The 24,901-nt window shown below is 48.2% G+C and overlaps 8 protein-coding genes and 1 non-coding gene across 9 annotated transcripts; 4 read left to right on the forward strand and 5 right to left on the reverse strand.

Moving 5' to 3' along the window:
• Positions 1–347: 347 nt before the first annotated feature.
• On the forward strand, positions 348–2,390 carry I303_102484 (uncharacterized protein; the record flags this gene model as incomplete). The annotated part of the gene is made up of 3 exons (XM_018405839.1): positions 348–1,237; positions 1,325–1,533; positions 1,615–2,390. 3 exons carry the CDS (start codon positions 348–350, stop codon positions 2,388–2,390), a joined length of 1,875 nt encoding a protein of 624 aa, XP_018264333.1.
• A 185-nt stretch (positions 2,391–2,575) lies between these two features.
• I303_102485 (serine/threonine-protein phosphatase 2A activator 2) lies at positions 2,576–4,270 on the reverse strand (the record flags this gene model as incomplete). The annotated part of the gene is made up of 7 exons (XM_018405840.1): positions 2,576–2,676; positions 2,818–3,222; positions 3,311–3,435; positions 3,501–3,572; positions 3,658–3,800; positions 3,863–3,991; positions 4,073–4,270. 7 exons carry the CDS (start codon positions 4,268–4,270, stop codon positions 2,576–2,578), a joined length of 1,173 nt encoding a protein of 390 aa, XP_018264334.1.
• Positions 4,271–4,601: 331 nt separating this feature from the next.
• Positions 4,602–5,648, forward strand: I303_102486 (uncharacterized protein; the record flags this gene model as incomplete). Its single annotated transcript, XM_018405841.2, has 4 exons — positions 4,602–4,640; positions 4,709–5,292; positions 5,373–5,489; positions 5,570–5,648. The coding sequence occupies 4 exons, from the start codon at positions 4,602–4,604 to the stop codon at positions 5,646–5,648; spliced, it is 819 nt and encodes a 272-aa protein (XP_018264335.2).
• A 421-nt stretch (positions 5,649–6,069) lies between these two features.
• On the forward strand, positions 6,070–8,419 carry I303_102487 (uncharacterized protein; the record flags this gene model as incomplete). Its single annotated transcript, XM_018405842.1, has 3 exons — positions 6,070–7,806; positions 7,869–8,243; positions 8,324–8,419. 3 exons carry the CDS (start codon positions 6,070–6,072, stop codon positions 8,417–8,419), a joined length of 2,208 nt encoding a protein of 735 aa, XP_018264336.1.
• A 233-nt stretch (positions 8,420–8,652) lies between these two features.
• I303_102488 (uncharacterized protein) lies at positions 8,653–10,562 on the reverse strand (the record flags this gene model as incomplete). Its single annotated transcript, XM_018405843.1, has 2 exons — positions 8,653–8,909; positions 9,029–10,562. 2 exons carry the CDS (start codon positions 10,560–10,562, stop codon positions 8,653–8,655), a joined length of 1,791 nt encoding a protein of 596 aa, XP_018264337.1.
• A 924-nt stretch (positions 10,563–11,486) lies between these two features.
• Positions 11,487–16,376, reverse strand: I303_102489 (uncharacterized protein; the record flags this gene model as incomplete). The annotated part of the gene is made up of 12 exons (XM_065968563.1): positions 11,487–11,547; positions 11,631–12,109; positions 12,178–12,353; positions 12,421–12,538; positions 12,672–12,782; positions 12,842–12,966; positions 13,037–13,047; positions 13,128–13,386; positions 13,467–13,638; positions 13,890–13,937; positions 14,015–14,366; positions 14,446–16,376. 12 exons carry the CDS (start codon positions 16,374–16,376, stop codon positions 11,487–11,489), a joined length of 3,843 nt encoding a protein of 1,280 aa, XP_065824635.1.
• I303_102490 lies at positions 13,732–13,846 on the reverse strand. Its single transcript, XR_001936492.2, has one exon. It is a non-coding gene; the product is annotated as a 5S ribosomal RNA (ribosomal RNA).
• Positions 16,377–16,885: 509 nt separating the features above from the next.
• Positions 16,886–20,308, reverse strand: I303_102491 (uncharacterized protein; the record flags this gene model as incomplete). Its single annotated transcript, XM_018405845.1, has 11 exons — positions 16,886–17,064; positions 17,150–17,468; positions 17,525–17,623; positions 17,678–17,826; positions 17,894–19,106; positions 19,191–19,529; positions 19,593–19,802; positions 19,880–19,897; positions 19,957–20,037; positions 20,100–20,120; positions 20,183–20,308. The coding sequence occupies 11 exons, from the start codon at positions 20,306–20,308 to the stop codon at positions 16,886–16,888; spliced, it is 2,754 nt and encodes a 917-aa protein (XP_018264339.1).
• Positions 20,309–20,760: 452 nt separating this feature from the next.
• On the forward strand, positions 20,761–22,329 carry I303_102492 (uncharacterized protein; the record flags this gene model as incomplete). Its single annotated transcript, XM_018405846.1, has 6 exons — positions 20,761–20,973; positions 21,033–21,083; positions 21,144–21,259; positions 21,328–21,424; positions 21,498–22,229; positions 22,291–22,329. 6 exons carry the CDS (start codon positions 20,761–20,763, stop codon positions 22,327–22,329), a joined length of 1,248 nt encoding a protein of 415 aa, XP_018264340.1.
• Positions 22,330–24,901: the final 2,572 nt, after the last annotated feature.

Here is a 24,901-nt window from a genome sequence, read left to right on the forward strand (position 1 = left end):
TACATCATGTCTATGATGCATGTCTACTCTGCTTGCACTATTTTGGCTGTTTTCTGTGACTGAAGCTGACTTGCATCGGCTTGCGGATTATCGCCTTTCGGCACGGTGAGGCTGTGAAAAAGCAAAGTTTGCGACAGCCGCAGATTAGTAAAGGGATTCGTTCCTGAATGTCGTAGTAAGTAATAACATCTGAATTCACATTCCTCGCAATGTTTGGCTTTTACATATTGTGGGCATATTCTCCTTGCCTTTTGCAATCATATCACCAAGCCGCTTGACCCAGCTCATCTCCACAATCATGATATAACATCTGCTTCCTTGGACTCTGCCGGGTGACAGGAAGCAAGATGACCTCGGGAACGTACGAGCCATTGCCGACCTCTTCCACTTCTCCGACCTATCCTCCTTTACCCGGTCCCCCTTACCGAATTCGCCATCACAAAACGCAGATAACACCAGTCCTCATACTCAAGTATGCTGCAGGGGTATGCGGGTGTTTGGTGCTTTTCCACTATGTCTTGATCGGTGCTTTCCCCAATTCGGCCTATACGAGGTACACTACCAGCAGCAGGAATCGTTATGGTGTTGGGTCTGGGTATGATGGACATACTGGTTATGCTTCGGCTGCAGCATCAGCGCAGGACGTCTTGGATCGTATAGATCCCTCAGCAGGACAGCCCGGCACATACTTCCGAGATTCCTTTCCCCTAAGAACGATGGTCGCCATCTGGGAATTAGCCGAGAAAGAGGTGAAAGCTAGAGGACTAGATACATGCAACGGACAATTAGGTCGAGAACTGGTCGATGCCTACCATTCATCGCAATTGGGATACTGCGTTCCTCCTGGAGACTCGCTCACAACTTTCGTACCTGATCCGATACGGAATGGCTCCCACACATCACACGTCAGCGCCGAAAATACGGCAGAGGGGAAGGATATGGGAACCTCGATATTCTGCTCGCCGGTCCACAGAGCCGAATTCAGTAAATGGTGGCCGTACCCTGCTGCTCCGTGTGTCTCGAAGAACCTCAGGACGATACCCAATGCCCAATCTGAGCGTACGTTTGGCGCGGCTGGATGCGAGATCACGGAGGAAGGTATCAAGTTGAATAATGAGATGGGTAGAGAAAGGTTTCTAGGCACCGATACCGTTGGTGTTGCTCAGGAGAATGATCAGTGTAAGGAACGGATCGAAAGGACCTTGTTGATCATCGGGAGACAAGATCAATGGAATCCGTAAGTACAGGACAGCAGAAATGTTGGGAAATATCAAGCTGAGCTGACAAATCGTAATATTCAACCTTGTTTCCAATCAATTACCAGATTCCATGTGGCTGAAGACCTCATCACTACCCTGGTGTCTGTTTTCATAGCTGTACAGACGGCACCGGCCCTGATTGAATCGCGAGTACAACTTGTCTTCGTGGAAGGGTTCGGGATGGATCAGAATCACTTCACTCCGCTCTGGGACCGCATGGGAGCTTGGGCGCCGAGAAGATTGAGCTTAGATCCATGGGCCGAAGGGACATGCTGTGCGTAGCGTGTCATTCTTATCTTATCGTTCGCCTATATTCATGATTACAATGACTGATCGCCAGTAATATTGTCTTTAGTGACGAACGCTATACACAGTGTTGGAGCAGGTGCCTCCCTTCTATCAGCTATGGGCGTCGGAACATCCTACTCATGCGCTTCAACCATAACCTGGGCAGCAGCCCACTACTATCGACACCTATTCGGCCTACTGCCTCCCTCTTTATCCCTGCCTGCCAATCTACTAGAATCGTACCATGCCAACGAAAGACCTCGGCGACCTATCAACGTCTTGTGGCTCTCTCGAGCAAAGCTAGATGATTACGCTCAAAAACACAACGACTGGTCGAATTGGAGAGATGTTAGGCATATCCTCAATGAGCCTGAACTGATACAGAAATTCAAGAGCGAATTATCGGATTTGTGTCGAGATCCCACCAATTCGGCAGATTTCGGTCAAACAGGATGTATCTATGAAGACGCAACTGAGATCCCAGAGAATTGGTCCTTCACTTCACCCGAGACGTTGAGGGAAAACGATCCCCTTCCTATCAGGTTTATGAGTCTAGATCCGACGGTGCACGCGCTGGAGAATCAGATCCACTACGTTGGACATAGTACGATCCTGGTATCTTCTCACGGAGGTGCTTTGGGGCTGTCCCTCTTTCTACCGCCTGGAGATGGGACTTTGATCGAACTTCAAGTGGAGAATGTAGCGGGCAATTATCATTTCGAACATATGGCTAAAGAGTGTGGACATAATTACGAGGTACTGCATATCAATCGTGAAGTGGATGTAGATCAGGTCTGGGCTTCTCTCAGGAAATGGATTGGAAACGTTGCGAAATCTGGTTGATTGGTTCGGGGACTGGCGCATTGGACAATCTCATTTAGTGTCAATCAAAATTCATTTTTGGGTTAATCATCTTTGTTCGCTGTTACATGCCTGTTGTTTTGTCGTACATCCCATGCATGCCTTCTATGACACACGAGATCACCATAAAGCTGTCGCTCTGCGCTTGGCAAAAGAAGGAGAGGAATTTAGTCAAAAGGAATAGGCTTGATGCCAGATCGAGCTGTGAATGGGGCTGTGCCACCATGAGGTGTCGCGCCATCTTGTGCAGCGGCGAAAGCGGAGGGCACTTCGGAGAGCGAGTTGTCAGCAGTCAGCATGATGATACGGACGAGCTCAATGATTAAGGTGCACAACGAGAATGCGATCGCGGCGATTCAACAAGTTGGGAGATAGGAGAGAAGAGGACTGTCTCAATATATCTACTCACCGGGGATCCCACAGCAATCCATTGTCCAGCCAGGCTCCCCTTTGACATGTATATGACCATGTTCATCCACTTGCCCCACTTCTCCCGCTCCTTCCTCTTCCAAGGCCTTCTGCAACTCGGAGTCTTCTTCTGGTGTCGGGAAGGGTAATATTGATCCGAACAAGGCATGTTGCATCACCGGCAATTTACCCAGTACTTCGGCTTTATACATTTTCTTCATACCCTCGTTCACTTTCGCCCAGGTTTTCACGGCGGAGATGTCGTCCAGCATTGGGGAATGCCATCGCAGCGAAGCGGTCTTGATGGAATTGATGAATGATATACAGGACAGATACATGTAATCCTTATTGAAAGCGTCAAGTATCTCAGGGTCGTGGATGGCTTTGGGTCGAAGGTGTTTATGATCTGTCAAAATCAACCCCTTTTCAAATCAGCTCATGCCCAAGCGAGGCGCTGTTGGATGCACAAGCAGAGATGTGGACACGGGACGGACCTTTGAGTTGACCTGCTCCCCATAAGAAAGGTAAGAAATGGTAATCATCCAGACCCCACACACCGTGTGATCCAGCCGGTTCAAGCCAGTATGTCGATTGGAGGTATCTCATCACTTCGATATACCTAATTGTGGAAGAGCGTTACCATCTGTTCTACGAGGATTGCGGTGATGTTCACATCTGACTCACCTCCAGAATACACCGAGAACAAGGAATTCGTAGTCGTCTTTGGTGAGTACACCCAGCTTCGTAAGACATAGCCTGTCCAGAACCCAAAAATCAATGCTAAGTCCAAAAAGGAATGCTGAATGGAATTAACAGATCGTTTGAGAGACTGTGTACTCACAGCCAACACAAAAAGTTGAATTCCATCCCACTACCATAATCCACTCTCTGCTTATTACCCCATGACTCCTTGAAATACACCTCTATCTCGGGAATCGCTACTGACGGTAATCCATTTATGCGCGAATGTAATTCACTTGAAGCCTGACGGAGCCTTGATTAGCACAACGTCGGCCCCTCCATGAGTGAGTGCGTGGAGGGCTTACCTCTCCTATCTTGTCATAGAAATCCTTGAAAGCAGGATTCCCAAACCTCGACAACTTGTTATCGACAGGAGGTGTAGCCTTAGCTATTTCGAGTACAGAATCCAGTATACCCAATATAGGTTTTGTTCGCTGCAAGCTCAATGACATTAGCTATACCTGCTCGTGGGGACTCAGGCAGCCAGTGACCTATGAGCGGGAGCTTGGACGCACCTCAGAACCCTCACCAGCCTCAGTCAGCTTCTTACCTACTACAGCCTCATTTAGATCTTCGATGAAGTCGAAAATTTCTTGATGCGTTTTTGAGCGTTGAAAAGCGCCTAAATGAGCTTTCGAGAGTACGTATTTGGTCGGAGGTATATATGAGGTTGAAGCAACGGGCTGCTCGGGCGGATGCACAGATGTCGTCATGGTCGGGCTAGTCGGTCGCAATGTTAAGATTTGGGCACTAAGCTGCGTTGCGCAGATACAAGATGCAAAGAAAGGAAGAAGTGGGGAAAGCAGTCTTGAGATGAATGTCAGATTAAGATATTTCGGGATGGAGGATTGAGCGGTGATGGCGGTCACCGAAAGCTACAACGTCATCATCAACAGGCCTTCTTTCGCTCACTTCCCTTTGTTGAGGATTGCCTACTCTTCAATTATTGGACACTGTGCGAGTTATAAGATAAGCCAGTGCATGCGTAGAACTTACCTAATTTTCGCTCATCTATTCTTTATTCTACTTGCATCGGGATTCATCATGGCCTCACCAGCATACACCGATGCGATCATGCTCTTCGTAAGTTGCGGCGCCAAGGCACAGACCCGTGTTCGTTATGATCACAAGCTGACGATCAACTGTTCCAGGGAGACTCGCTCACTCAAGCATGGTCTGACGGCTCCCTATCTCAGCGCATGGCCGAATACTATCTCCGAAGATGCGACATCGTCAGTCGAGGATTCGGAGGATACAACAGCGATTGGGCTATACCCGTCTTCGAGCAGGTCTTCGCTACCAAGGAAGCTCGCGAGAAGGGGTATGCTCAAAACGTCAAGCTCATCACTATTTGGCTGGGGGCGAACGACGCTACTTTACCTGGAGAACCTCAATGCGTACCGTTAGATCGATACAAGTCGAATCTCGTCAAATTAGTACAACTCATCCGAGATCCTTCTTCGGCGTACCATTCACCCGATACCAAGATCGTGCTCATCAATGCACCGCCCATCATTGAGGATGCCTGGGTGGAAGCTAGAATCGAAAAGTGGAAATCATTCGGCAGCACCGGACCCAAGCCTGAACAGAATCGAGATAAGGCAGTGACGAAAGCTTATGCGGAGGCTGCTATCGAAGTTGCCAAAGAACAAAAAGTGGAAATAGTTGATGTCTGGACTGCTATTGTTGAAACGGCTGGCGGAGAGGGAGCGGAGCAACTGGCTCCCTATTTCTAGTAAGTGATAATGGACTGCTCGATGTTGCTGCGTTGAGACAGAGATGAAAGCTGATCATGCATACATACTCGTCTCTCAGTGACGGTCTTCATTTGACTTCAGAAGGATATGCCGTTTTATTCAAGGCTCTATCCTCCTTGATCATCACAAAGTATCCAAAACTCAACCCTGAAACCATGCCTATGAGAATGCCCCAGTAAGTTGGTGTATATGATTCGGTTGAACCGAAGGATGTGGACAGCCATTGACTGTATTGTGTTTCGTTTGTGTGCATAGTTGGGCAGACGTTGACCTGAAGAACCCCCAAGAAGCCTTCGATAAAGTGCAGAATGGGCGACTGGCCGGTGAGCTCTGAACGATTTAGGTCGAATGCATTCGCAAGTGATCAGAAGCGGAGAACTGGATGTTGTACATAGATAGATAGATGCTCAGTAGATGTGATGATTCCAGCACACCCATGCATCAAGCTGCGACTACAGTCATCGTGGCCGTGCCTGATCTGGTTTTTACGTAGCGACCAGCAAAACGACGCGTTTCAGATTATCAATGTTACCAGTAGTTGAATTCATCCTTCTCTTTCATCATCAACAAGCCCACGTTCAATTCCATCAACAAGCGCTTTCTCGGAGATTCGCGTGACTGGAAGAGACCAGTAACCAACTAGTTGACCCTTGGTCCTACAGGCCACATACATCTAGTGGTGCTCCACTGGGCTAATCATCAGAGAAGGGCAACACTGCGCTTGTCGACTTCCCGGTCAGAGCTGGTCCCTCAACATGCAGTACACCGGTTTACCGCCTCAGCCTGGATCTTCGCAGTATACCGCTCATCATGGGTCTCTACCGCCTCAGCCATTGCCGAATCCTCACGATCGGCATTATCCCCCTGGTCCAGCCCACCAGTTTCCTCCATTAAATCATATTCATCAGGGATATCATCAACAACCCTTGCCACCCATGTCCAACGGATATCATAATCAGCATACGCATGTTACCTACCCTCAACAGCCCTATCATCATGCTGCAAGTCCACCGGACGGGCATGCTGCGTATGCACAGCCGATCCGAGGTGTTGAGGCCGTGCCTTCACCCACCCCCAAAGTAGCTTATGAGGCTCCGGTGTTCCAGACGTTTCAGGAGAGAAGAAGAGCCAAAGAGATGGCATTACGAGCTCAGATGGGTGAACCTTCCTCTTCAAGCTTCTCTCAGGTGCCAATTCATGCTCCATCACCCGTGTCATACCCACAACAGCATCAACATCCTATACCTTCTCACCGATCACCTTCACCGGCCAATCCTCCTCCGCCTTCGACCATGGTCATGATGGGTCAACCAACGTCTGGCTACGGCTCGGCCCCTGTGCCTCCATCTCGATCGAGAAGTCCCGCTCCAGCGCCCTCACCTATATCTGCCCCTAGTGTACCAAGCTATCGACAGCCTCCGTCAAACGCCCAATCACGGCCTTTACCATCACCTCGCGCTCTTCCATCGTTTCCGAGCACTCCAGGCTCAACACCGAGCCATTCTGGAACCTCCTCGCCTTACACTTCTCAAGGCAGCAGCATGCCTCCTCCGCCCATCGCGACTGCATCTCCGATACAAGCCAACTTAGAACGCTCTGACACGCGTTCATCGGTCAAATCGCTTGATCGCACCGGTTTTAGCTCTTCGCCAGTGAAAAGGTCGCTACCTAAGCCGCCTGTCGGTGTGAATAGCTCTAAGAGTTTGGATCGAGGTATCCCAACAACCGCTGGCGGTAGTACAGGTGTAGTCGATGGCTTCAAACGAACAATGAACAGGAATCAACCTTCTGTGGTCGAAGAGTCTCCCGAAAACAGCTTAGTGGACGGAATATTGGGCATATCAATCAGCCAACGCAGCTCGCCCGCACCGGCCATTCCATCGATCAGAACTTCTTCGCCCGCCCCTTCACCTCCCGTCATCGTGACTGCCGGCTCGTCTTTGGATACTCGCACGCCAGCCAAGTTCTCGCCCTTGCCTGCTATCAATGTGCCAGATTCGGACACCTCTTCGGTCATGACCACTGATGACGAGTGCGAGTCTCGAGATTTGAGCCAAGTTACACCTAAAGCCAAGAGGAATAGCAATGGACCCTCTTCTCCTGGCATACAATTCTCAGGATTACCCGTCATATCAGTGTCCACCTCAGATACAGCAGATGAGTCGCCTTCATCCAACGGTGAGATCAGCTTTGCGGTACCAAACATCAATTTCGACAACGGATCACCCTCTATCTCTATCAACGTTCCATCCGTGTCTGCTCCTGTCGCAGCGGCTTCCTCGTCCCGGCCAGTCCGATCGCGAGTCCAGGTCGACGGATCAGCTATAATATGTGCTGGCTGCAATAATGCTATCATCGGCAGAATCGTCAACGCCATGGGGCAGCGATGGCACCCGCAATGCTTCGGTTGTGCCGAATGTGGAGAACTGTTAGAACATGTCAGTAGCTACGAGTGGGAGGGGAAAGCCTACTGTCACCTAGATTTCCACGATGTAAGTTACATTCGCTCTTGTCTTTTATGTACCTTGAGCTGATCAATCTTTACAAATAACAGAAATTCGCTCATCGATGCCATCATTGTCAAACTCCCATTGTCGACCCTCGATTCGTCACCCTGAACGACCCCGTCTTGGGTCAGAGGTATTACCACGAACTCCATTTCTTCTGCTCAGAATGCGGTGATCCATTCTTAGACCCTTCTAAATCATCTGCACCAGGCACAGAGAAATCTCGGCCCGACAATGGAGAGAACGACGAAGAGGAGGACAACGAGACGAGCGCTTTTGTGATTCAGAAAGGTCATCCGTACTGCGAGAAATGTCATTTGAGGTTGCATAAACCGAAGTGCAAGGCCTGTAATTTACCGATACCTGATTTGGCTATCAATGCCATGGGTGCGAAATGGCATAAAGAGTGCTTTGTCTGCTCTGTGAGTCAGATTGACCCCAGCATATCACCTGTGGGTGGAGTATTGGTCAGCTCGCTAATGGTAATTCTGTCCTGTCTTAGCAATGTCACAACGAGTTCGCCAATAACCTATTTTTCCCCAAGGATGGTCAAGCATTCTGCACATCATGCTACGAGGACATTATAGCTTCAACGTGAAGGGACCCATATATCTTATGTAGACGTTGTAGATAAGTCGTTGCATGTTCATATATGGGAATCTAGCGTAGCTTAGCACAACAAGGTATTCCATCCGGAGCCAGTCAGGCATTATATACTCTGTTTCTACAAGAACCTTCACCATCTATATGATAATGTCTATAAAAGAGTCATTTTCTGACGACATAGCTACATACGCCAAACAAGGCGTCATTGTTTCCTTGTCCCACAATCTATGATCTATACGGCTCATTGTTGACCCATACGGTGGGGTTGGTCATCTCCAAGAAACCTCCTTCTATGTGATTGGGTGGACAAGCCGGTTTCGAATTGTTCCCGGACCATATTCCATTACACCCTGGCAAGTATTGAAGCGGGTTGAGCTCTCCTACGTCCTCGTCGACGATCTGAGTTTGTAGTCTGCATCCGTATGTGACGTCCAGGTCGATGGTTTTGTTCAGATGAGGGCAGTTGGCCGGATCATCGGCAGCTGGAGTATAAGAAATCACTGGTTAATGATCATCTCATAAAGCAGGCGTAGGAGTGGTGGTATTGAGAGTGATGGCGGATAGTAAAAGTGATGGTACAAGAACCCATACGAGTACTCACCGGCTGCGAAATTCGTAGAGTTCATGTATCTACAATCGTCCAGCACGCCTTGGAGTACATCAGGTTTCCAGCCATTCATGAAATCCGCATGTATGCCATATCCGCTCGTATCTCCGTTCGCCAGCACCCAGGTGACCTTGCCCGCTCCGTTAAACGGGAACTTGTACGTCGCGAAGACAGTCTCGAATTGGAGTGTGATGAATTTCTTGGGAAAGGCCGTCGGGCATTTGTTACCATTCGTACCGTCTGTAGGGTATGCTACGTGTGTCGAGTAATCTGCGTCGTCCGCATAGACACCATCCCAGCAACTTGGAAATTGGATAGCCTGTACCAACCCGCCCGAACAATCTGTCGAGGGGAATCCATCGTTTTTCGTATCTTGCCCATTGCCTCTGTAACATTGCCACCACAGCGCATTGTGAGCGGGATCACTGGTATTGACGCTCCGCCTCATGGGGTTTCCAGCTACTATGTTGTAGTTATCCGGGAACGGGTAGATGGGTACGCCCGTAGGAGCCTTTTGGAAGTAATACAGCGAAGTACGATCTAGCGGGACGGTCGATAACGATCCGTTGGGCCATTGGTAATACAGCTCTGCTACCCAGTACGCCGACTTGTCGTCTTGTACAACCGTTGTGGTGCACTGTGCCAATTTCTGCATGTCGGTAGCCGTTGTCAAGTTGGCAGTGAAATACGAGGACCCATGGATCCGATGTAGGTGCGAAGAAGGTGCGTTGGGGTTGACGATGGGATCTAAGCGGGTGACGGCGATGGAACGGTTGGTGGTCATAACGAAATGGTCGGTTGATTTTTTGCCGAACTGAGCGATATCTCCAGGTTTACCGATGTTGACTCCTCCATTAGCTATTGATAATGGATGTCCGCCGTCGTCCGTTGATCCACTCGAAGTTCCTGATGAGCCGGAAGATCCTGTCAATCCACTAGAGTTCTGAGCCTCATCATCGTCGCTTGACCCGCTGGAACCCTTCTTCGAGAACACGGCCGCGCAGACAGCAATGACGATTGCTATGGCTAGTATCAGAGCTACTAGGCATCCCCACCACCATCTCCTTCCCTTGGTCGAAGCGGGGTACCACCACCTCTCTTTCTTTCGAGGCGGATACGGCCCATACTTCTCATTTATCGGTGGGGGCGGAGGCGGCAGTCGTGATTGATCAACGATGTCATCACTCTGATAAGTCGGTTCATCCGGTGTTAAGCTGTACACTTGTTGTTGAGGGTGTTGTTGGCCTGAAATCGGACGAGGCGGGAGGGCAGGAGCGGATGATCGAGGGATGGGTTCTTCCAGAGAACCATTGTTGGGGTACGACGGAACAGGTTTCCTCTTCCCCGCTGGGGTAGGTCTAGGGGGAAGAGGCGGCGCAACGAAGGTCGAAGGTCCAGCTTCGGCGTTCGATGGCGAGGGCGACGGCGAGTGACCGTCGTTGGAGGATGAAGGGGATGTTCCTGGCGTCGAGAATGGATCGTGTCGTTGTTGTTGGTGGTCATGTTGGTCAGGTAGTCTCAAGCTCATTGTGTCGTGTCGTCTCGATAGTGTAGTCGATCGAATCAAAGGATAAGTAAGATTGACGATAGAGGCACTCGTATCAAACGAGCGGGATATCGAATCAATCAATGTATCCTAGATATATGATATCGTGTCAACGACCAATGTTCAATGACGACAGACCGTGCACGACAGACTTCACAACGACAAAGGCTAGACGAAAGGAAGACAATCACCGCAAAACAAAACGAAACGATAACAGCGACGGGAAGATATGTTATGATGAGATAACGCAAAATGCAAAAAGCATTCGTCTACATGCATCATGCTCATGCACACTCACATACCGAAAGGTACTCGTATTCGTATAGTAGGACGTGCGTGTATGCGGTATACGGCAATACGGGAGATACGGGAAGTATAATTGTATAATTGTATAATTGTGCTTTCTTTCCCTCTACCCTTCCTCTTATGGTGTAAAAAATTGATAGTGTTAAACTTTGTCATGTCCCTTTGCTCAAGTTATTGGTTCTCTGGTTTCTTGCTCCCTTCTGGTCTCGGGTGAATTTGCTGTCTGATTTGATTTATTTTTGGTGGTACTCGTATCGTCCGAAGGGTGTTTCCGCTTTTAGTCTTGTCATACAAGACACGCTAAGCCACCTGAAATCACAAAGGAATCAAAAATCCAAAGTAATCCTCTTCTGGGCGCCAAGGCGCGGCGGCGGCGTAGAAGAATACACAGCTATCTTACGTAAAACGAAGCGATAACACCGAATCAAAGCCGATGATCTCAATGGCGGTGGTAGGGAGTATGCTGAACTGCCTTAAGCTTCATGTTCTCCACTCTCAAACCCATACTCATACAACAAGCAGACTGATTACTCATACACTCATACATCCGTCCCTTCCTTTTCGAGACTCGAGGAGCCACACCTTGATCCTGAGCTGTTGTTACACTCTGCTATTCTGTTCCAAATGCAATCCCGAAATATGGAAATTTTCCCCCAACAACCTGAAGACGATGATATGGATACAATCAGTCAGCTAGCTCCACGCGACGTTGGATGCCACATTGCGCTATCCGTCTCAACTCACGTCTTACAGATGACTACGATTCTATCAAGCCTCGAAATAAGTGAGAAAGTAGTCGTGATTCCCAAAGCATACCTCAGATAATTGTCCGATTCCAGCACATCCACAGTGACAAGACTAGGTAATTCACCACTGGGATCCGTGGGATCGTGCGGCAGATCCAGGCCTTTGGTTTTGCCCATTCTGAATCTAGCTACCAATGGACTCGGCGTAATTTGAGGTAAAGCCGTTCCTGCTCTCAAGGCTGTCGAGCACATCGATAATACAGCGAGGATATCCCCTAGAAAAGTAGGATCCGATAATCTTGTGCGATCAAGTAAAGCTTTCCGCCATGGTCTTTCCAATTGCGTCAGAACGTGGTTCAGCTGCGATAGTAGGGAAAACAGATCTTGAAGCGTATCTAATAAGGCTTTGTACCTCTCTTCAGGCCATTGACCTCTCAGAGAGTATTCGTTGGAAGCGAAATTATGCCGGGCGCCAAGCTATGTCGAATGACCGACTGTCATCAGCTTGATAACGGTACATACGATCTGCAACACACAAGACTCACCTTGTTGAGCTTACTCCGCCACGTAATCAACTTCTGCCTGAGCTCATCGTTCTCGTGCAGACGATAATGATGATCGTTAGCATGGGATAAGACGTCACAGAAGATGGATCCGGCCGCATTGATGGTTTGGGCATAAGAGTTCCGGATAGCCCTCTTGGCAGAATAAACGGGAGGGACTAAGTTTGCGATTTAATTAACCTTTTCAAACGTCTCCCTAGGACAGCAAACCACGCTGCAACTTACTATACGAGAATATCCATGCTGCTGTGATGCCAATCAGGACACAGACGAATCGACGCCATGCCACGTCCCAACCCCATTGAGCATAGGTGAGAGGTCCGATTGAACCATTAAAGTATGACTGCGATGGAGCAAGTTAGGATTTGGATACATCTAGCTGTGTTTACTGCGATAACTTACGTAGCCTAAACATAATGGTCAGCTTGTGATCTCGCGTTGGTATATTGATTTGCTTAGCTCGACTCACCGATGACCAGACCGAAAGTTACAGGAGTCATGACCGCAGTCAATACCTGACCTGGGAAATGTACTCGGAAAAATATAGCAATTGGGAAGGTCACCGCACAAACCGCTGCTAAACCGTACTATGTATGATGGAGTCAGTAGCGTGTCTGTGAACGTGCAGCAAGCGGCACGGACTCACCGGATTGCCCTTTCCAGACCCGCTGCCAATGTACCAGGCGACCATTCCGAACAGACAACCCCAGAAAGAAGCCACGACCCTCCCGAGCCATGCTACAGTAGTATCTCCTGAGAACACCGCCAGAGCTACATCGCAAATTCCAGGATCAGCTCAAGTTTGATCAATCGCTAGAATCAAGAAACAACTCAGGCTCACTCAATTGGGCCCTGTGGTTTTGCAAGTGTGCAAATCAGCAATCACTTACATCACGAAGCGAATTTACGTTTCCAAGGTGAGAGCGACTCACATGATGGTGCACCAAATGCCTCTGTTGAAGTAGTAGAAGCTCGCTGAGGAAGCGATGAAGTTCGGTAGACTCGTAAGAGCACCCAGTATCGCCGCCTTGATTGCATACATGAAACTTCTGCTTCCCAGTATATCCGTCAACTGAGCCAAACGGGATATCCCGTTCAGGTAAGGGTTCCCAAATGGCTTGTATTCTGGATTACGTTTCTTCGCTTCTCCAAGGAAATGGTCTTCATCTTCATCTCCTCTCGAGAAAGCAGCTGCACACGCCCACCACACGGGACTTTCATCAGCATCTTTGACATCTAAAACATCAAAAAAGCATAGTCCCGGAGCTTACCGTCATTGTCGTGTCCATCATCACCGTCCGTAAGATGTTTGTCCTTATGCGTATGTCTCAAGTGAGCAAGCAAATTCGACATGCGGGGGTACCAGAACCTCCTCCTTTGACGGGTCTGATCTAGCTCTTGCATTTGACGTAATAGGTTGAGCAGTGCCTCCGTAAATTCAATCTAAAGAGCCGAAAGTCGCTCGTCAGCTTGAGCTGCATCAGACACATGCCTCGATGAATGCCTCGTTTGTGAGATAAAGGTCGAAAAACCAAAAACTACAGCACTCGGGATTCCCAAATGGTCCCCCACTTTGGTACTAACCGAGCGACATCCAGCTTAATTGCGCAGATCTGACGGGATGCGATGTTTCCCAGATTCTATGGCCGTAGATGCAGGAAGATCCTCCCAGAAAGAATATCAAGATTACTCACCAGATGGCATTGCGCGAAAAAATTCTGGAACAAGCCTCTGAAATTTGTCTAGATCCACAACTCGTTAGTCTGACTCCCCGTGAGCATGAGACGGGTCATCTAACCCTATAAACAAGATAACTCACTTTGTCACGGCCATGTATACCTTCATCAGCAGGATGATTCGGGTCAAAAAGATGTCTGTATGGCTTGATGACTTCGACCCTGGCAACGCAGAACTCGTCCAAAGCAGCTTGGAGGTCATTGGTGACTTGGGCTAATTTATCGATCTGGGTTTTTGGTGTTTTCTCGTTCGGTCCATTTGCCTTGATCTCTTGATCAGCATCTTTGGGGTGAGGCTTGAGGATGATACTCCGATCTCGATTGAGATTCGATATCCAGTGCGTCGAAGTTGATAGAGCAGCTTCGCAAGCTCGGATGACGGGCAAACAGCCTCGGGATAGGATATTCAGTTGTTCAAGCACGTATTCCGTGTCGCTATGATAACAATGATGATCGACATAGATAAGTTTGAAGTTGAGGACCAAGTCGGTGAAAGAGGAGAATGCCGACTCACCTCGCGAACGCTTTCTCAATATCCATATACCTCGTACTCTCATACACGCCTACAGGCTGCTGGATCTTCCTCAAATGGTCTAACAACGAGACATGACTGCCCCTATCTCTGTTCAATGCATGAGAGGATCCGCTCTTCTTGATGAAAGAAGCAAAGTGTAATTTCTTTCCGCTGAAATACCCATTCCTCTCATGCGTCAAATTATCCGTCGAATCATCATGGTCAATCGGGGGAGTCACCATCCCACTTCCACTTCCTCCTCCATTTCCATGTCCATGTCCAGCGACGTCTACGCCACATTGATTGTGGTTATCATCGCCCAAGCTCGCTCTTCTAGATTCATCTTGCAGTACACTCTCATTCCGGATCGAAGCCGCTCTTGAGCCCGGTCGAGAAGCGTTCACTTTATACACCGACCAAGCCGAGGAATCCAAATGAGTATGTCGCGCATTCGTAACTATCACATCGAAGAAGAACGCCATCCCGCCCGACCGAGCTTGTACCAATGCCAACAAGTCGAAGAGCGTTCTCAGGTCTTCTCCCGATAATCTACTATAACTAAAATCGACGTTCAGGTATCGCTGTTGTGCTCGCAGGGGAGGTAATCCAGCTAAAGATTGTAATAATTGCCCTCTGATATTTTTTGAACGTTCTGCCCAGTCTTCTAACTTTTCCGCGAATTCTTTTACGCGTCTAGTATCGTTCGTCGAGAGTAAGTCCCCGTTTCCATTGCTGGTTTCGGCTGGCCAGTCTGCTTCTTGGAATAGCGATTCAATAGATTTCATAGCGGACGCCAGCGGGTTTAGAATACCTGGGAATTTCGATTGGAATGAATGACCGACCGATTCGGGGAAGATGAACAACGTAGCGAAGCATCCCAGACCAGCTTGGATTGCCATCGGAAGGAAGAAGAGTAAACCGGATGTGTACAGATTGTATGGGTAAAACACAGCTGTAGTCAATCCTATATCGATCAACACGCATGAAAGTACCAGTGGAAAAGTTGCAGGACTAGGTTGAGTTCGAAGCTTCCACCATAATGCCGTACCTGTTCCAACCGCCAAAAAGATCGCACAAATCACAGCGGGTTTCGCCTGGAGGTATGTTCCGTCGTATAGTATCCTCTCCCTATATGTGGTCGGATTGGCATTTTGCAAATAAGCGTATTTGGCTTCTGCCGCAGCTATCTTTGCTGGATCCGTAGTCTGCCTAGTTTTGCCAGCTATGAAAACACCTAGAGCGACCCATGCCCATGCTAAGCCGTTGAAGAAGAATAAGTTCAGGTAGACCTCGAATTGCTGGACTACAGGTTGAGAAGGCGGTAACATGAAAGCCACGATAATTGAGAAGAACGCAGCGTTTCCTATTGCCCTTTCGACAGGGACTATGAGCAAGAAGAGGAGTCCGACCCAGCTAGAGAAGAATCCTCTGGCGACAGGTCTCATATGTTTCCAAGTCAGTTTCGGTCCGACCCATTGAAACCACCTATGTCCAACGAATTTCCTCGCTCTCAATCTGCTCAATAAGACCGCTTTGCTCAGCCAGCTTTTCTTCTCCGGTTCATCTTTCAGTTTCTCCCGTACAGAATCGCTCGAGTCGGTGTTTGCGCCTGCGGCGTTGGGAGGGTATGTAGTTGCAGGACGAGCCGCTATCGAGTTAGAAATTGGTAATTCGTTGTCACCATCATCGTCTTGAACTGATAAAGCGAATGAAGCGTGTCTTTCGTGAGTCGATGAAGGTCGACTGTTCCGAGCTGGCGAGCGAGAACCACTACGGCTTTGTACAGGAAAGGGACGTTTCGAGGATCTGCTCGATTCAGCTGGAGTAGGGATCCGAGAGGGATGGTCTATTTCAGGCGAGTTATCAGGCGTAGTGATAATATGGATTTCCGGTGCGTGACTCGAAGGACCGGGATCATCTTGATGAGGCATTTTGACGAGATCCGTGGTATCTGAACTGAGCGACTAACTATATACACATGGTACGTTCATACACAGGAGGACGATTATTAGGATGTAAGGATGAAGTAGGTGAGAACTGCTAAAGATAGATGAGGTAAAATCGGTTTACCGAAGTTGTTAGATCCCATCGTCATAAACAAGTTCCAGTCAAATAGTGAAATGGGACCAAATAGAATTCCCGCTTAATCAACGCAAACGCAAAAGTTGTACCTGAATCTCGGAGTCTCCAGGACTCAATTAAGGAAGGTCACTAACTTCTACTTTTACCATGTCATTCCTAGTCGTAGTCATGCACAGTATGTCAAAGCGCAGCAGATCAGATAGATCTATCATCAAGATTACAAGGCATGTATATTGTAAATAGGGTATAAAAGAATGCTTGGTATATTTGGATATTTATCGTATCAAGCTCAAAGCGCCCAAAAATATGTATGTGTACTCGTATACTTGCTGTAGCTACAGGGTTGTAACGGAGGATTTTACGCGATCACTTCCCCACCTTCCCATTCAATCCCAGGCAATTCCTTCTCCCAATCTATCTTCTCTACTTTATCAGCCTCAAGCCATTGAAACGCGAGCGATAAGAATGCTCGAGCGAATCCTGGCAAGTTGGTCTCAGGTAAAACATCGTTGAAATCCAGTATCGACATATGCGGAACTATAACATGTACCAATCACAGATCAGCTCAATAAATTAAATCTACATTGTTGCAATTATGACAGAAAGACATGAATGGACTTACCAAGACGCTGTAGAACACCATCTTGTACCTCTCTGAATCCATCACTCTTCCCTTTACGTTTCTTCTTCGCCTTGACGAATTCCCCTTCTCCATCTTGGCCATCCGCATTGACATTGGTCCGCGATTCTTGCTGATTCCTATCTACCCTAACGCATCCGGGTACGTATCCCAGCAGATCGTTGCCCAGTAGTAAACGACCCGGTGTGGTTGCGAGTGCAGAGGAAAAGTTAGTTTGCAGTAGAGACTCGTATAGCTGCTTCGGTGCGTGGGGGAGATATAACAGGTATGCTTTGGTAGGTGAAAGAACGTGTTTACCCATCTGTTCAGTCTTGCGGTCAGTGCCTCGTACTGTTTGTGATGCAGAAAAGAGCGTACCAAATTCTCATCCGTATGAGTGATACCGAAGGCTTGTAGAACTTTCTTGTCCCCTTCATCGGATACGGGATCAAAGGCTTCGATATTCGATGGAGAGCACTAAGAGGTCAAGCGATCAATACGAGATCGCCACTTCTAGGGAAAACTGCACACCTTTAACGATGTAGCCAGCTCGAGAATTAGAGCTAATTGTATCTGAGCAGTTCTGTCTGAAAATGGTTTCCCGATCCCCAAGCAGAGTATACCTGGACCGTCGGCCGCTGTTGGAGGGTCAAGTATTCTCTGAAGCCTATCTATCAGTTCTATATATCGGTACCGTATCAGCTTCGCATGCTAATATATCAAGTAAGCAGAGCTCATAACACTTACCGGTCCACTTATCGCCCCACTTTTCCAACATCTTCTCTCGCTTCTCCTTGATCCCCTCCACTACCTTATTCACCTTCTCATCTGTAAATTCGTCGACCGCCTCTGCCTTCATCTTGCCCTTCCCTTTATTTTTCTGTTTCGGCACGCTAAATCCATCGTTTGTGTCCTTCCCTTTACCTTTCGAAGGAAGTATATCTGGCATTCGATCCTTATTAAGCTTCTCCTCCTGCTGAGCTCTGGAATCTTGCATTTGGCCCTTCTTCGCTGCTTTTCTTGCTTCCTTCGCCGCCAGTTTCCTGGTCTCCTCTTCTGCCTTCTTGCGAGCTTCTTTCGCCCTTCGTTTGTCCTTTTTCGACATCTCGGATGGTCTCTCACTACCTTCTCCCTCGATAGCGCTCTCACCGTCATCCTCAGGTATCGGGGCGGAATCCTCAGCAGGATTTTTGCTATTTTCCGGTGTCAGGGACAAGGATTCGGGTTCTGGGTCTAGCAGATGTTGCGGCGTCGGTATATTCCGAGACTTCTTAGCCTTCTTCTTGGACTTTTTCAAAGGGTAATCCACATCTTCGCTTTCCTCCAAAGCCAAGTCAACCAATTCTTCCTCTAGCGCATCTATCTCAGCATCTTTGCTCTCTTCGTCGGCTGGTGTCGGATCTTGCTTTTCATGTTGAGGGGTATCAAATTCAGCATCTTCGTATAATTCTTCGCCTGCCGATTCGTTTTCTTCTTGATCTGAAACATCTCTTGATTCTCCATTCGCCTTGGCTTCAGCCATCATCTCCTTCTTGAGCCTCCATACAGCTTGCTTGTGCTTCTTGCTTCTCTCGTGATTCGCCCAACTAGCCTCACTCGCAAACGTCTTCGAACAAGCCACACATTCGAACAGCTCCCCGCCTGCCCCATCATCCAATCTTACACCCGTTCCATCTCCGGTCTCCTGCTCTTCGGTATTTTCTTCTTCCTCTAGTTCATCCTCGTCGGAATGTCTTCCACCGAGCTTCTGCCACGACTGTTCTTCGTACTCTGCAGCCGACCTCATACGCTCTTCATGCCGTTTCCTAGCTGCTTCACCATCAAAGCCGGCGCCAGCTCCGAGGGGAGTGGAAGTACCAGAATTCAATTTGGAAGACTTCGCCGAAGCTTTCTCTTTTGCTATTCTCGCTTGATGGGCTTTGTATCTCGGGTCACGATGTTGCACGAATAATACCAGTTGCTGTAGTAGGTGACCGCAATGTGTATTATCAGCGTCTTATCGGCGCTGTTTTGGCCTTTTTGACAAGGTATAATCAAGACTTACTCTGACAGTATCGTTATATTCCTTCCTGTAATCATCCCTGACTTTCTTGTTCTCTTTCTCCATCAAACGTCTAATATCCCTTGACTCGGCTCTCTCAAGATCCCATTTGGCCACCCAGTCGAATCTCTTTTCCGTCACAAACTCTGTCCACACAAGGTAAAAATCTCGCACCCAGATTTGCGAGTCTTTCTCGGCTCGAGTCATACCTTGCGGCGGAGCATAAGAGGTCGTCGAGTCTCCAAATGACGGGTATGCTAGCGAAGGAGAGTCTGGCGATGTGTGAAGATCTTCATCTGACGCTAAGAGTGCGAACAGCGTTCGATATACCGAGTAGAACCCCTTGATAGGCACTATGGTCAGCGACGACAGGTCATGGGCCCAAAGGCAAATGCGGTCACTCACCTCATTTGTATCATCCATTTTCCTAGCCAATTTTGGATCGAAGAACCGCATTAATTGCTCAAGTCTGACCCCTGGATCCCCCTGTCTCCTCTTGTTCAACTTGGATTTCGGATCATTGGTCGCCTTGTCCCCTGATCTGACATGATCGAATATATCATCGTCTGTTGCAGCCACCGGAACATTCCTGTGGTTATCATAGAACGCCCTTTCCTACAAATATACATGGCTCCTCAGCTGCCGTTCTAGCCAGTATTCGGGCAAGTACGGAGAGGGTAAGGTTTGCTTACGTTGGGATCACTAAGAATCTGCGAGTAAAGGGATCTTAGCAATGGTCCTAATTCGTTGCGACTAGAGTACGACTCACCTCGTAAGCTTGCTGTAAATCCGAAAATACTTTCGTAGCTTCCTCTATACGATGAGGGTTCTTATCGGGATGATTTACCAGCTGAGGACGACAATTTAGCATATTCCACTTATCCAACCACGGCTACAATCAAGAATACTCACAGCTAATTTCCGGTACGAACGCTGCGTTCAGATGTACTTTCAGCTCATACGAGATCATAGTGAGCTATTGCGTTTTGGCTCACCCTGATCTCATCCGCCGTCGCATCTTCATCCACCTGTAATAGCTCGTAATAATTTGGTGGTCTCTCCTCGGCTGATTTATCGCCTCCACCAGCGCCATTGAATGTCCTGGATTGATCGTTTCCCATTTCAGTCACCAACCAGCGAGGCCTGCACTACCGACCTCCACCAGATTAGAAAGCAAGAGTGACAGAGACAGTGACAAGGGAAGCAATTTCACCTTGTGGCAATGGTTGTCTACTGAGAAACTCAGCACATGCCAAATTATTCAGATACTCATAGTTACGACGACAACGACAACAACGGAGGCGGCCAACAAAATTAAGTTCGGAGCCGAGCGATTAGAGATGAAGCACGTGGCCAAAACACGACTAGCGGGTCGAGACTGATTTCTTGGTTTTAAAGGTGTTGATTGGGTTTATTTTCAAGTTGAGCTATGATCTACAGCATGAAACAACGAGTACATATGCGGAACTGATCACTTCAATGTCCAGCAGAGATGCACAACATACTAATCTTCTCGTCTAACATCTAACGCAACTTGAGCAACATTCAGTATCTGTTGACAGTAATCATTGCCATGTCCCCTTCCTCTTTCTGGCATAGCAATGATCAGACTCCCTCAGGGGGAGGTATGACCACTTCCCTGGGACGCACAGGATCAGTCACCCGAAGTCGAAACGTCATGACACCTTCCGTCAACTCTAAGAGGAGTTCTGCGCTTTTGAAAGCCTCAACCACGATGGATTTCGGTGCTTTGTCGCCTAGCGTAGAAAGTGATCTGATGAACGAGGTGAGCTTAACCAACTAAGGCTCACAGATCTGCCAAGTCAGCTGATTCGGTGAGCTTAGACTGCAGGTCTGAAGAAAGTGATTGAAGGACTGAACAAAACCAATCTTGGGGTATGTGGTCCTGTCTCACATCATGTCGCTTTCTCCTGGACGAAAACTCATCTTGAATAGCTACGAGCTCGAATAGCCGATCTCGAGAGTCATATAGAGCATAATACTGGACCGGAGGTAGAAAGATTATCGAAGGAATTATCAACGTTGGAAGACCTGTTTGCTTCGAGTCAGAAGTGAGCTAAGCTCAGATATGCGCAATGACGGTGAGGTTGATAGATGTGCTGAAATCGTTAGTCTACAGAGACAATGAAGCTCATTACGCAGAGGGGGAAAGAACGAAAGCCTACGTCAAGGAGCTAGAGAATCTCCTGACTACAAGCTTGGGGGCAGACTGGCAAGTAAGTCCGGAGTCAACACCTGCCCACTCTCAAAGGTACTTTGGTTTTCACACGGACTGACGGGCTCTTGAAGGAATCTCATAAACTATACCCACCATCGGTCCCCTCAACGGTTGTTACCGCTTCTACCCCACTCCCGCCTCCCAAGACTACTAATCCACTCCGACATTCCGTCTCTTTCTCCGGCAAGCGATTTTCAAGCAGACTCCACAAGAGAGCGAGCTCAGTCATGGACCTCGGACTGATTGCGCTCCAAGCTGTGAAAGAGGATGACGGACGCAACGATGATACACCCACGGGCGCACTCAGGAAATTGAGCCGATCCACATCCAGCAAGGCGCCGGTATCCTCGATTGCTCAACAGGAAAGGCTTGACGATAAGGTACTCTGTGCGACGCCGCAACCTAGCCCGAGCAAACTATCTAGCTCCACTCGATCAAAGACCCTCGAAACCAACGAGACGAACATCGAGGAACCAAGCGAGAGGAGATCTGAGGCGGCGGGCGATAACGACAGATCTAAAGTTGAGCAGCCGAACCTCGATTCTGCAGCTCTTTCCGGAATCGATGTAGCTGCACTCAATCAGGTACTTCGGACTCTGTCCGGCCTTGATCCCACTGAAATGGCTGCGCTCAGCTCCAGCATGAAACCTGCGAACACCGCTATCTCAAAATTGCCTGAGAGTCCCCTTGACGTTTCAAGAAGAGAGAGGAACGAGCATATCGGGACGATGAGGAGGATGTTGGAGGACCAGCAGAAGATATTGAGGGACCGAGAGACGAGGCTGAATGATATCATCCAGTTAGTGAGTAAAATTGTTCTGATCCAGGTTTAAGGTACTGGTCAGCTGACATCGACATTTATAGGCTAAAGACAAAGTGATGCAATATGCAATCAAGATATGATGTAGTAAATCAAGGCTGGAAAGCAGTCGGACGATATCGGTCCATTGATAGATACGCTGCGAAGATAAGGAACGCTGATGATGAGGTCAAGTGAGTTCGACCGAGGAACGCATCGTGAATTGTAACATCCGAACATCTTGTAGATAGCCCGAGTCTAAGTCTAGGTCCCGTGAGAAGATTGGACCTCTCTGTATATTATGTATCCTGTAACTTGTACTACGACGTTGTCGAGACTATCACCATGACAACGACAACATGCGAAACCTTCTAGAATCTTCGTCCTGACGCTATCACATGTTTTCCGAGGCGGGAAGCTACCAAGAAGCACGACACCGGTTGAAGAGTGACAGTAATCATCCCTCGAGCGAATCAGCCAAATTGTGTTTGAAACTGATATCATGCATGCATTCCTCGCAGATAAAATCGTGGGAAGTTGAGTTGTCTACGAATTCATATTATAGAAATTCCCTAAGCCTTAAGGGGAAGGGGAAACCCCAATAACGTTAGTTCGGTGCCCGGTTCTGCAGCAGGGCAGGTCCGACGCGGTCAGTTTCGGGGGTTTTCGACTCCTGCCCTAGTTAGCTATCAAAAGTCCAGATCAAAAAGTTCCGGCGGTCTTCAAGCCTAGACTTCTAGACTTTATTCTTCTCTTCTCTTCTCTTCTTCCCCGCAAAGGTTTCATATGCCCTAAGTCAGCAGCAGCTGCACGAAGCAGCAGGACAAGGCGTGATTAGTCCAAATTACGACAAACTGGTCTGCGGCACACTTTAATCTCCCTTGAGACGAGATCTTCCTCCCCCCTCAACCCCCGTACCAGACCCAGACCCAGACCCAGAGCGCGGTGCGCGGTCCTTATCTCAAACACCAAAATCAGAAAACCCTTAGACACGCGGTTAACTTGATTTCTGCCATGATACCTACGTCCTCGTTTTTGGACTCGAGCTTTAAGATGATAGTAACAGGGGGTTGAAGGAAGGTAGGTGATGGGTAAAACGGTGACATACATCATTTCCTTATGAGTTGATTGAGCCTTGAATTTTGTGTATACAGCAATCTTACTACTACGAACTATGGATTAACACTGATGCACGACTTGGTCGATAATACACGACCCCTCAAATACCACGACACACAAGAAAACACACAGTTCGCCAACCCCTTCCTTTCGGATCACGGATGTAATTATAAAACCTTGATCATCAAAGCTCAGTCGACATCAACATCAACATCAACACCAAATTCAAGCATCAATCCACTAGAAGATCCACTCAGAGGCTCTAGGATCCACTTCCCTAGCTTTGTAGGAGGACACGAAGGCGATCTTTCTATCGTCTGTCTATCTCACTTGTTGGGCTTAACCTAGACACTTGTCAACCATCAACCGATTATTCACCGAGTGTAGTGTTGAGCACACATCATCCACACATCACTAGCGCATTCCAACCCCTCAACCCATCAGAACCAATACAGAAACAAAAACGCTTCGACCTCGCTCTAGACCTGCCGAGACTCGCAGTATCAGTTTCAGTATCCCAAGAGGAATGTGCTTGCGCTTGTTGATCGTCAAGTAGATCCAAAGGACAGGTCGAGATACGAAAGAGGTAAAGACGAAACCACCTCGAACAGCAAAGAACCGTGCGCCCCTATTATTCATTCTCGCAGGCGCAGCTTAGCCTCTCAACCATCTCATCAGCATCAGTCCGCTACCATCAAATTGCCGCGATTTCCCTCACTCCTCACTCCTCACTCAATCACATAATCAATGGACATCATACGAAAACGATATCGCATGTTCGCATAATATATCTCGCCATCAAGAAAGCCATAGCAACTCGAGGTAACACCGTGCTCAATTCGTTCATAAACTTAACAAATAGATATCTTTGGCCAGGAAGGATTTCTCATTGAGCGCGCAAAAAAGGTCCTTTGGCATTTACAAAGTGGTGAGTGCTCATTCTGCCCTGTGAGCCTCTAGATCTCAGCTGCGAGCTTTGTGCTAAGCTCACTCAATGGACGACCAGATTTTCAACGCCTCATTGGCCATCCGAGTAATCTTAGTCGCCATCAAGCCGAAGCCGAATACAAAGGTCTCGATCATTAGGCTTTCCTTTCATTCCAAACACGCTTTAGAACACGCTAAGGAGCCCTTGGACTTGGGATATCTCCGAATCAGGATAGCTTTTTCTCATTGGTCTATCAAAGGAGACTGAGCTTCACACAGTCGTTCTATCATCAACCTACACATCCTTTTATCGCCAAATTCCGCGAACTCAATCTCACCCTCACCAATTCTCATTGAGCGGGATTACAGCAATCGCAATTCATCGCAGGCGATTTCGTATGACTAGAGACTAGAGGCAGGCGCAACGGAATGGAGGGGTGATTCTGATCGAATCAAAGTGAAGTAGTCAGGACAAGAAGATTTCTTCCTGATTTCCTCAATCATCGGTCAATAACCGGTCTGTCATCTGAAAGTTCAAGGTGAGTTCAATCAACCTATGAGTGTCTATGCTGCATCCTGCATGTTTTGAAACCCCTCGGCACATTATCAAGGATTCGGACAAAGGGTCAT

Source organism: Kwoniella dejecticola, chromosome 3, assembly GCF_000512565.2.
Source record: "Kwoniella dejecticola CBS 10117 chromosome 3, complete sequence".
Lineage (NCBI taxonomy): Eukaryota > Fungi > Basidiomycota > Tremellomycetes > Tremellales > Cryptococcaceae > Kwoniella > Kwoniella dejecticola.